The following is a 12,362-nucleotide window of genomic DNA, read 5'->3' on the forward strand; positions in this document are numbered from 1 at the left end:
TATTTTGATCAATTTTATTTACAGAAATTTATGTCACGTTGTTTGAATTTAAAACAAAAATATTTTTAGTTAATAAGATAATGAATTCGTAGTCTTGTTTTTTAAAATTTAAATCATAATTATAATAAATTTATTTGTTATTAGTAAGACTTTGATTATTTAAAAAAAAAAAATTAAAAAAAAAATCAATCAATCACAAAGTGATTTTTATTAACATCACATTTTTTTCTGTAATGTTATAAGTCATGACTACCTAATAATAATTCGCATAATACATTGAAATATATTGTAATTTACCAAACTATTCGATATATTTCATTATAAAATATATTGTAATTCAAATCGATTCATGTAATAGAAAACGTATTTTTATTTAACCAAATTAATGACATTATGTATTGTCATTATATATTCAGCTTGTTTGATACAAATAAAAAAAGTAATTTATATAGTGCATGAGGTGCAAATTTGTTGTTATCCTAAATGAGTTGTAAGCCGATGTAATCCTATTTCAAAATTGTGTTCAACGTCTCCTCAACTCAGCCAAACTCTATACATATTCCTTGAAAATGAAACCTACCATCTAGCTTCTAGGTTTTATCACTAGTAGAAAAAAAGCATTAGGCACCCCCCATATGGCACCGGTTCAGCCTAAACCGGTGCCCAAAACCGGTCTAGAATTGGGCGGCTTTTTACCAAAAGAGAAAAGGCACCGGTTCAGCCTGAACCGATGCCAAATATAAAAAAGGCACCGGTTTGAACCGGTGCCATTCGAACCGGTGCCAAATTCAAAACAAAAAAAAAACCGCGTATTTTCCTCTTTTCTTCCTCTCTTTCTCTTTCCTTCCCTTCATTCGTTCATCCCTTCTTTCGTTCTCACTCAGAGTAGTCGTGCCTCCACCTTTTCCCTCCACCACATCCGCCACCTTCACCGGCGCTTTCAGGTGCCTAAACCACCACCGTGAATCTCCCTGCCCTGCCCTGCCCTCCACCGCCTTTCTCTGTGCGAAACAAACAACAACAGTACAGCTGCAGCGCGCACCGCCTCCACCTCCACCAGCGCGCACCGCCTCCACCTCCACCAGCGCGCACCGCCTCCACCTCCACTAGCGTGCACCGCCTCCACCTCCACCAGCGCGCACCGCCTCCACCTCCACCAGCGCGCACCGCCTCCTCCACCAGCGAGGGTCTTTTCATTCTCTCATCCCCTTAGCTTCTTCCACCTCCAACTAACTAATTTAGGGTAAGTTCATCTTTTCAAGTTAATGGGTTCATCTTATTTTAGATTAAAATTGTGCTTAGATTGTATATGAAATGCAAAGAAAATTAATGGGTTCATCTTATTTTAGATTAAAATTGTGCTACATTGTTGGGATTAAAAGTTGTATGTTTGTGCTACATTGCTGGCTGTGAAATTTGTTTATGATGCCTTGTTTTGGGGAGTTTGGTTTTTGATAATTGAATCAGTTTAAGGATTTATTACTGAATCAGTTTAAGTTCATCAGTTTGGTTTTTGATAATTGATCCTCGATTGATAATTGATAATTTGTATGTTTTAATGTGTATATTAGTGACCTTGCTTCTAATTAGTTGTGATTAAATTAGAGAATTGTGCATAAATTAGAGAAATAGTGATATTGCCACTTAATTAGTTGTGAATAAATTAGAGAATTGTGAATACATTAGAGATTTGTGAATATATTAGAGAATTAGTGACGTTGCTAATTTTTGTTTTTTTTAATATATAGATTCATATGTGAATTGAAGCAAGAGTTTAATTAGCTTGAGGACTACGTACATATATATTGAGCTCAAGTGGGTATTTGCTATATTGGTATGACTACTAAACTTTACTTAGCTATATTTCTTTCTATTCATCCATTTAATAAAAGTTTATTCATGAAATTGCAACTTGTGTATTGTTTAATTGCAAATAAATACAACAATATATAGAATACTTGAATTGCATCATCATACGCCTAGATACCCGTTCAAGGCTTTCTCATTAGGAGAAAGTCTTGAATAGTCCCCGGTTGGGACTGTTCTTGAATGTGTACTCTCACTTAGGTGGTGAATGTATGTTTTCTTTTCGATTTTAAGGAAAATCTCGGCTTACCATTTCCTCACTATGTTCTCTGGGTACATATGTGGGTAATTAATTATCTACATCGTGTACTTGGAGAACTAGGGGGAAATGCTGCCGGATTTTCCTTAAAATTGGAAAGTTGACATACATTCACTAGTGAGAGTAGACATTCAAGGATGGGTTAGGTTGGAGTGATAAGGACCCTTTGGAAACATGCATTTTTTCACTATATGAATGGCATATTCACGTTTTGTACTTGAATTTGATTTACATAAAATATGTAGCACTTACACATTATAATTATATGGTGCTATATATATGTTTAGAGACAATTTACTAAATGGAGAAGGATCGTGGTTGGATGTATGGTAGACGCGATACATTGGAATTTTGGAATGGGGTTCAAGAGTTTTGTGAGAGGGCTTTAGCTTATCAACGCACACTGGGAGGCAAAGGCCTTTATTGTCCTTGTGTTGATTGTAATTGTGTGAATGTGGTCGATAGTGTTGAAATCATTAGAGATCATGTATTATGTCGTGGGTTTAGGCAATTTTACCATGTGTGGATTTGGCACGGAGAAAGTGGAGAGTACAGTGGGGATCTTGATCGGAATGATGTGCGTGTTAGAAGCACTGAGATTCATGTGGACGAGGAATACGAGAATGATGAGTATATTGTTGATAATGGTGAGGATGGAGCCGATGAAGATCAGGCGGATGAGGTCGAGGATGAACAAGTGGATGAGATGTTGCAAGGTGTTGAAGGTGAAGTGTTTGAATTATTATCGGAGGCTTCCAAAAAGCCTTTGTATCCCGGGTGCAAAAAATACTCCAAACTATCGGCCGTGCTAACACTTTTCAACATTAAGTCGAAGCATGGGTGGACGGACATCAGTTTTACTTCTTTGTTGACCGCATTAAGTGATATGTTGCCTGATGGGAATGAAATTCCTAAGTCTTATTATTACGCAAAGAAGCTCATGTGTCCCTTTGGTTTGGAGTATAAGAAGATACATGCATGTCCTAATGACTGTATTTTGTATCGAAATGAGTATGAAAAACTGCAGGAGTGTCCACGATGCAAGCGGTCGCGGTACAAGCGCATGAGTTGCAATCCTGGCACGGAGGGACCTCCTGCTAAGGTGTTGTGGTATCTTCCCATTATTCCAAGGTTTAAGCGTCTGTTCTCAATACCAAAAGACGCTAAAAACTTGAGGTGGCATGCAGAGGGAAGAAAGAAAAACAGAATGCTGAAGCATCCAGCTGACTCTCCACAGTGGAAGAACATTGATTTGAAGTTTGAGGAATTTGGTAATGAAGTCAGAAATTTAAGGCTTGGGTTGTGCACGGACGGGATGAATCCATTTGGCACTCTTAGTACCCAACACAGCACATGGCCGATACTTTTAGTGATTTATAATTTGCCTCCTTGGCTGTGCATGAAACGTAAGTATGTAATGCTTTCATTGCTAATAACTGGTCCTAAGCAACCTGGAAACGACATAGATGTTTACCTTGCGCCACTTATTGACGACTTGAGAAAGATGTGGGACGAAGGGGTTTCCGTTTTCGATGCTCATCAGAACGAGATGTTCACATTGCGTGCAGCCCTTATGTGGACCATGAATGACTTCCCTGCATATGGCAACTTGTGTGGGTACAAGGTCAAAGGGAAAAAAGCTTCTACATAACCATAATAACTATCATGCATATACTTTACTATACACTAATATTGTTTTATGATTGCTTTGACAGGTGCTTATATCTCATGGCGGACGATCATGATCCTCGTTTGGTAGAGGACATTGACGATGATGAGTATGAGGACGAGTACGAGGATGAAGACTCCGATGATAGTGATGCTCCTTATGATGTGAATAAGGAGGATGACTTGGGTGAGCCAGAGGATCAGGCTCAAGAGGAGTTCGAGCGTAGGCTTGACGATTTTGAAAAGTTAGCTGAACGTGCACCGGCCATTGAAAATACAGCACGTGAGATTGTTGGTGAGAACCCGACTCCTGAAAGTCAAGGCCAAGGACAAGATGAAAACAACATAGGTGGTGGAGGGGGGGAAAAGGCACCGGCTGAAAGAAAAACAAGGGGTCCGACGAGAAGCTTTAAGAAACCGGACGGTCCCATGGTCTTGGAGTATGACAACAAAGGCCAACCCGGGCCCAAATGGCGTCGACAATATGCTAATCAAGTTGGCTTATGTTCGCGGAAAATCCCCATTACACTTGTAATGCGGCAAGTACCTCCGGGTTTGATTCAAGCATTTTGGGATGATACAAGGGTAAGTGTGTTTTTGGCACATTTAGACAATTTAAGATACCTTAACCTTATGATTGTTTTTAAATAGAAACCAATAATCGGTTTTAATTTGTGCTTGCAGAGGAAGTTTTCTATTCCTAATGATCCCGAGAAGAAAAAGGTGTTTGTCTCTTTATTAGCGGAAAGATTCAGAGGCTTTAAGACCAAGTTGACTAATCGGTGGATCCATAAGAAGAAGAAGGTGCAAACAAAGAAGAAGAATGCCAAAGAGGATAACCGTCTCCCGTGGCAAATATGGCCGACCGTGTCAAAAGATGATTGGGAAGAGTTCGTTAGAATGAAGAGTCAAAAGAAAGCCATTGTAAGTTTGTGTAAATCTGATGTCAATTGAATAATAGCTTGACACTTTTTGTATTAATGAGACTAACATTTTTTGTTTTGTAGGAACTTCGAGAGCAAAATCAAGCGAATGCAGAAAAGAAGGAATACGTCTATCGTATGGGTCCTAAGACTTTTGCTGAAAAGAGACCTGAGTGGGCCGCTTCGGGTTTATACCCTAAAGCGCTTCTAGTGGCATCGAAGGAACCCTCTAGTTCCACGATCACTACCTTGGTGAGTCGTGCCGGTGATTTCTTTTGTTCTCTCCATTCGTTTGATAAGAAAACCGGAAAATGGTTCATCAAGGGTCCGGAAGCTAAAAAACTGGCGGATAAGCTAGTAAGTTACCTATGAATTGTTGAAATTAAGTCACTTTTGCATCTAACCATTAACTGTTTTACTGACCTCATTTTTCCTTATGCTATAGCTTGAGCACACTCAAGAGATGGTGGAGGGCAAATTTGAACCAAGTATTGAGAATGACCCTTTCACCATGGCTTTGGGAAGGCCATACCATCCAGGACGAGTAGTAGGTTCGGGAGGGTCATTGCTTGGATGGAATAAGGTGATGGGTCCCGAATACACAAAATCGGGTACATCTCGAGCCAGTGTTAACTCACCGGGGGAGTTGGATGCCAAGGTGGCATCAATTAAGGAACAAGTACGCAACGAGTTAGTTGGTGAATTTAATGCTTGGGCGAAGCTGATGAACTTACCGACTTTGCCGTTCCTCACGAGTACCCCGGTTGACTCATGTTCTGAACCAAAAGGACAAGGAGAAGGTGATAGACATGGAGGAGATGAGATACGTGGTGAAGATGTGTCACCTCAGGTAAAATCAACTGGGTTATTAAAAGTTTTAAAATACCGAGTTAATTGAGATTTTAGGTGCAATAATTGATGTACTGTTGTAGGTTCCTACTCCTACACATGCGGACTCGAGGGAGCTTGAAAATCCAACACCGCATGAATTTCCAGAGTTACAGGTAATTTGTAACCCTCTACCTTAATGAATTTTGTTATATCTATGTTGTTGTAAAAGTCCTACTTAACTATCTTCTTTTTATATATTTACTTGTGTAGGAAGACACCCGGTGTGCACTTCTAGCCCCGGGGCATGCAAATAGTACCGTGTTGAGTTTGGTGGCGTATGGTAGTGCCCAACCGACGACGGGTGCTACGGCGGGGCCACATCATTACTCTGTTGGGATCGATTCAGTGGTTGCGGGGTTCGAAGACATCCCACTACCCGTACCGATAGAGGAGGTTGAGATAACAGCACTTTGGCAAGCTGTAGGTAGCTTCGTTGATTGGCCACGTGCATGGGTGAAGTTGATTAATAAGGAGGTAAATTAGCTACTCACTTGACTATTTCATCATTTCATCAAAAAGTAGACATTTTGAGCCGAAATGGCTACTTACTTGCCTTTTTTCTTCATTTCTCAACTTAAAAACTTCTTGCATCTCAAAACAACTCATAATCACATATTTATAAGTGTTTGTCATTTCAAATTACATAAAAATCACCAAGTTCTAAGTTTTTGGGTCAAATTCATAAAAAAAGCCATTTTGAGCCGAAATGGCTACTCACTTGCCTATTTTCTTCATTTCTCAACTTATAAACTCCTTGCATCTCAAAACAACTCATAATCACATATTTATAAGTGTTTGTCATTTGAAATTACATAAAAATCACCAAGTTCTAAGTTTTTGGGTCAAATTCATAAAAAAAAGCCATTTTGAGCCGAAATGGCTACTCACTTGCCTATTTTCTTCATTTCTCAACTTATAAACTCCTTGCATCTCAAAACAACTCATAATCACATATTTATAAGTGTTTGTCATTTCAAATTACATAAAAATCACCAAGTTCTAAGTTTTTGGGTCAAATTCATAAAAAAAAGCCATTTTGAGCCGAAATGGCTACTTACTTGCCTTTGTTCTTCATTTCTCAACTTATAAACTCCTTGCATCTCAAAACAACTCATAATCACATATTTATAAGTGTTTGTCATTTCAAATTACATAAAAATCGCCTAGTTTTTCATTTTTTTTTTTTTAAAAAAATAAGCAACTTCCGCCGCACCGGGAGACCCGAGGGAGCCGCCCCCGCTGCCGGAACAGCAAAGGCAGCCCCAACGAGGCCACAGCAGCCCCGACAGGTGGCTGCCAGACTGCTGCAGCCTCGGCAGCAGCCTGCCTGGGCTGCTGCAGCCTCGACAGGCGGCTGCCATGGCTGCTGCAGCCTCGGCAGGTGCTGCTACAGCCATGGCAGCCGCCTGTCGAGGCAGCAGCAGCCCAGGCAGGCTGCTGCCAAGGCTGCAGCAGACTGGCAGCCACCTGCCGTGGCTGCTACAGCCTTGGCAGCCACCTGTCGGGGCTGCTATGGCCTCGGCACGGGCTGCCTTCGCTGTTCCGGCAGCGGGGGCGCCTCCCTCGGGTTTCCCGGTGCGGCTGCCGTTGCATTTTTTAAAAAAAAAATATTTAAGCAATTTTCATCATTTCATCAAAAAGTAGCCATTTTGAGCCGAAATGGCTACTTACTTGCCTTTTTTCTTCATTTCTCAACTTAAAAACTTCTTGCATCTCAAAACAACTCATAATCACATATTTTTAAGTGTTTGTCATTTGAAATTACATAAAAATCACCAAGTTCTAAGTTTTTGGGTCAAATTCATAAAAAAAAGCCATTTTGAGCCGAAATGGCTACTCACTTGCCTATTTTCTTCATTTCTCAACTTATAAACTCCTTGCATCTCAAAACAACTCATAATCACATATTTATAAGTGTTTGTCATTTCAAATTACATAAAAATCACCAAGTTCTAAGTTTTTGGGTCAAATTCATAAAAAAAAGCCATTTTGAGCCGAAATGGCTACTCACTTGCCTATTTTCTTCATTTCTCAACTTATAAACTCCTTGCATCTCAAAACAACTCATAATCACATATTTATAAGTGTTTGTCATTTCAAATTACATAAAAATCGCCAAGTTCTAAGTTTTTGGGTCAAATTCATAAAAAAAAGCCATTTTGAGCCGAAATGGCTACTTACTTGCCTTTTTTCTTCATTTCTCAACTTAAAAACTTCTTGCATCTCAAAACAACTCATAATCACTTATTTATAAGTGTTTGTCATTTGAAATTACATAAAAATCACCAAGTTCTAAGTTTTTGGGTCAAATTCATAAAAAAAAGCCATTTTGAGCCGAAATGGCTACTCACTTGCCTATTTTCTTCATTTCTCAACTTATAAACTCCTTGCATCTCAAAACAACTCATAATCACATATTTATAAGTGTTTGTTATTTCAAATTACATAAAAATCACCAAGTTCTAAGTTTTTGGGTCAAATTCATAAAAAAAAGCCATTTTGAGCCGAAATGGCTACTCACTTGCCTATTTTCTTCATTTCTCAACTTATAAACTCCTTGCATCTCAAAACAACTCATAATCACATATTTATAAGTGTTTGTCATTTCAAATTACATAAAAATCGCCAAGTTCTAAGTTTTTGGGTCAAATTCATAAAAAAAAGCCATTTGGAGCCGAAATGGCTACTTACTTGCCTTTGTTCTTCATTTCTCAACTTAAAAACTTCTTGCATCTCAAAACAACTCATAATCACATATTTATAAGTGTTTGTCATTTCAAATTACATAAAAATCACCAAGTTCTAAGTTTTTGGGTCAAATTCATAAAAAAAAGCCATTTTGAGCCGAAATGGCTACTTACTTGCCTTTGTTCTTCATTTCTCAACTTATAAACTCCTTGCATCTCAAAACAACTCATAATCACATATTTATAAGTGTTTGTCATTTCAAATTACATAAAAATCGCCAAGTGCCTATTATAAGTGATTGTGAGTTGAAACTTATTATTTCCCAAACTATTTCAGATTTCCAGTGGAAGCAAAACTTCAAAGAGAAAGAGGGTGGAGAAGCCTAAAAGAATTGATCAACCTAAGAAGAAGCTTAGTGAACAACAGTCCAAGAGTGAACAAGCGTCGAAGTTGCACTCTTCGAAAGGTTCACCCATGCCAGCTACTCCAATTGTTGAAGACATTGTTCTTCAATCGCTCTCTACTGACATGACCTTTCTTCACAACCGTGCTTGTTATTTGGTCGATCCCATGAAAGTTGCACTTCCTAAGGCAATGTTCCACTATGATGAGGATGCAATTGCATGGATCAGCAAAGAAGATGTGAAGGAATTTCTGCGTGGTGCAAAGCTTAACATTTCCCTCATTCAAACATTCATGAGGTAACTTCAATGCCTACATAAAGTTCATACTTTTTTCAAGTTATTCAAATTGATGGTGATTATCCTACATCTGATAAATTAATCAATGTTCATGCACGCAGAGCACTACAGGAGCACTTAACTGACACTGATTCTCCGTGTAAAGTTGGGTGGTTATGCCCCGAGCAGTTATCCACTACTAAAATCATAGGCAACCCCCATGACGTGTTGTACTATGTTGAACAAAGTATAAGGGAATCAACGCGTGCGGGAGACAAGTTCATATTCGCCCCATGTTATAGAGAGTATGACTAACCATGTCAAATTCAATCGATTTGGCCTCATTATATGTTGACTCCTAAATATTAATTACCTTGTCTATTGTGAACTTATGTAGGGAGCATTGGAGCCTCATGGTGATTTGTAATTCCACTAACACAATTTATCACCTTGATTCAGCTCGATCATCGGAGAAGTGGCTCGTGAAGTCTATATTGCAAAAGTAAATATATATAGCAACCTATAGTGATGATTATTGCTAATAATAACTAATTTAGTAATCATACGACTAATCAAATTTGATTGTATTTTTTATACTACAGTGTTATGAAGAAGCTACATTGTCGTGCTCCAAAGGGTCCAACATGGAAGACACCGTTGGTAATTTACATGATATTATTGTGATTATCTTGAAAATCTATGGTAGTAAATATTTGCTCATTTCCTTTGCATGTTTCACTGATGTGATTTGTTTGTCATATGCTAGTGCGCACAACAAGAGAATGGAGTTGATTGTGCTTTGTATGTGATGAGATTCATGCTTGACATTGTGACTAATTGTACGGACACTCAACAGCTTGATGAGGTAAGTCCTAAAATTTCTTGAAATGCTATATTGATGTGATTTCTAGCCTTAGACACCTAATATTATCCAACAATGACATGTTATGAGAAACAAAAAGGCTATTTCACAAGAAAGGTAGAAAATGGGTTGAATAGAAGTCATATGGGCCATATTAGGGCCATTTTGTGATAATATGCTCTTTTGATGTGATTTCTTTCCTTATACACCTATAACTAGATAATATTGACATGTTATGAGATAAATAAAGTTCATTTAATAAGAAATGTAGGAAATGGGCAAAGTAAGGTCATATAGGCCATATTCGGGCCATTTTGGGTAAAAACCGTCATAAACCTTAATAAAATGCTCTCCTATACAATTTTAGGGCTTACACACATACAACTACCCAACATTGACATGTTATGAGAAAGAAATAGTTCATTTGATAAGTAATGTAGAAAATGGGCTACATAGAAGTCATATAAGCCCTATTTGGGCCATGTTGAGTAAAATGCGTTGTTGAACTTCTTGAAATGCTATATTGATGTGATTTATAGCCTTAGACACCTAATATTATCCAACAATGACATGTTATGAGAAACAAAAAGGCTATTTCACAAGAAAGGTAGAAAATGGGTTGAATAGAAGTCATATGGGCCATATTAGGGCCATTTTGTGTTAATATGCTCTTTTGATGTGATTTCTTTCCTTATACACCTATAACTAGATAATATTGACATGTTATGAGATAAATAAAGTTCATTTAATAAGAAATGTAGGAAATGGGCAAAGTAAGGTCATATAGGCCATATTCGGGCCATTTTGGGTAAAAACCGTCATAAACCTTAATAAAATGCTCTCCTATACAATTTTAGGGCTTACACACATACAAATACCCAACATTGACATGTTATGAGAAAGAAATAGTTCATTTGATAAGTAATGTAGAAAATGGGCTATATAGAAGTCGTATAGGTAATATTTGATTAAATACATATTTTTTGCCTAATTAATTATTTTTAAAATAATGTTTTTGTATTTCAAGTTTTGCAAGGTCCAAAAGGATGGTCCGTTGACAATCAAGGAGCTTAATGAAGTTCGTGACATGTTGGCGTCTTTCATCACCTTCAACATGTAAATGGCACGCATTGTAATTGTAAATTATTTATGTTAACTTTTGAACTATATATAACTTATTATTCATTATATATGTGTACTTACTATTATTTGTATATATGTAAGCAACTTTTTTTTTTTTGTATTGCGTTTGGGAATATTTATATCTATATATATATATAATTGAATTCTTGTATCTAATATTATTTTTGTATATAATAATTAATAATATTATTATTAGTTATTATAATAATAAAATTATTAATTATTATATTTAATATAATTGCTGGAATTACAGGGTATTATTATTGCAGGTTTTTTGTAAAAAATATTATTGCACGATGGAAAAAAAAAAAAAGAAAAAAAAATATATATATACAAAAGGCACCGGTTAGGCAGGAACCGGTGCCTAAACTATCCACCACCCAAAAAAAAAATGGCGGGAGAGCAGTATTAGGCACCGGTTAACCGGTGCCTATTCCACCCTATGACACCGGTTAACCGGTGCCTATTAATCACTATGGCACCGGTTTTGAACCGGTGCCAAATATGGGGTTTTTGGCACCCCTCAAATAGGCAGCGGTTCAAACCGGTGCCTTAGACCGGGTTTGAACCGCTGCCTAATGCGTTTTTTCTACTAGTGTATCCAATTCCTTGAAAATGAAACCTACCATCTAGCTTCACGATGCCAAAGGACAATGTAGGTTGAGCCTACAGTTAAGCAATTTCAGTCTACAATCCCTGAAATATTGTTTGTTTTGAGTTGACTACACATGTGGACGTGTGGTTATGTTAGTTGTTTCATTTGTATTTTTCCTACTTATTCAACTTACCTTTATTTTTTTTCGTCCTATTCACTTATACCTAATTACCTATTAATAGTTTCATTCAACTTACCCTTTTTCATTTTTTCGTCTTACTGACTGCATTAAACATATTATTAGTTTCAAATTTTTAATTAGTGTTAAATTTTTTTTAGGTGGGTAAATGTATTGGATGGAAATTACATCAGAAATGACATAGGCACCTAGTAGAGTCTTGGAAACTTGGCCATACCTAAAACTTGCAAAGAGTTATTGTATTGTGCGCCTGTCGAATACTATATTCAGTTGGCTTGCATTCCTAATATGACTTGATTTGACTACACATTGCATCCAGCCATCCACTACCCTTTAACCAAAAAATGTGTTACTTGCAATCAAAGGTTGGACAAGGCAAATGACTGTATTTTGTCTCAGATGTTTAATAATAATCATTACACTTTGTCTTTTATGTGTTGAGCTACTGGTTTACTAATCCTCTGATCTTATAAATTAGTTATTTAATGTCTTCAATTACGGAGAAATAACTCAAATAATAGTCTAAGTCATTTATAAATAATACATTAATCCATGAAGTTCATTTTTTAAATAATTAATTATTACATA

General features: G+C 37.2%; 1 protein-coding gene across 1 annotated transcript; it reads left to right on the plus strand.

Moving 5' to 3' along the window:
- Positions 1–5,227: 5,227 nt before the first annotated feature.
- Positions 5,228–8,792, plus strand: LOC145635167 (uncharacterized). Its single transcript, XM_081686457.1, has 4 exons — positions 5,228–5,566; positions 5,649–5,720; positions 5,818–5,963; positions 8,777–8,792. The coding sequence occupies exons 1-4, from the start codon at positions 5,228–5,230 to the stop codon at positions 8,790–8,792; spliced, it is 573 nt and encodes a 190-aa protein (XP_081542583.1).
- The last annotated feature ends 3,570 nt before the right edge of the window (positions 8,793–12,362 follow it).

This window comes from Chenopodium album, chromosome 1, assembly GCF_948465745.1.
Source record: "Chenopodium album chromosome 1, dcCheAlbu1.1, whole genome shotgun sequence".
NCBI classification, from domain to species: Eukaryota; Viridiplantae; Streptophyta; class Magnoliopsida; order Caryophyllales; family Amaranthaceae; genus Chenopodium; species Chenopodium album.

What these genes read in the sequence shown, in the direction of transcription:
- LOC145635167 (XM_081686457.1), top strand. Translation starts at nt 5,228, where the DNA reads ATGGCTTTGGGAAGGCCATACCATCCAGGACGAGTAGTAGGTTCGGGA. An exon ending in GTGAAGATGTGTCACCTCAG is followed by an intron (nt 5,567 to 5,648) that starts GTAAAATCAACT and finishes GTACTGTTGTAG; the next exon opens with GTTCCTACTCCTACACATGC. An exon ending in ATGAATTTCCAGAGTTACAG is followed by an intron (nt 5,721 to 5,817) that starts GTAATTTGTAAC and finishes TTACTTGTGTAG; the next exon opens with GAAGACACCCGGTGTGCACT.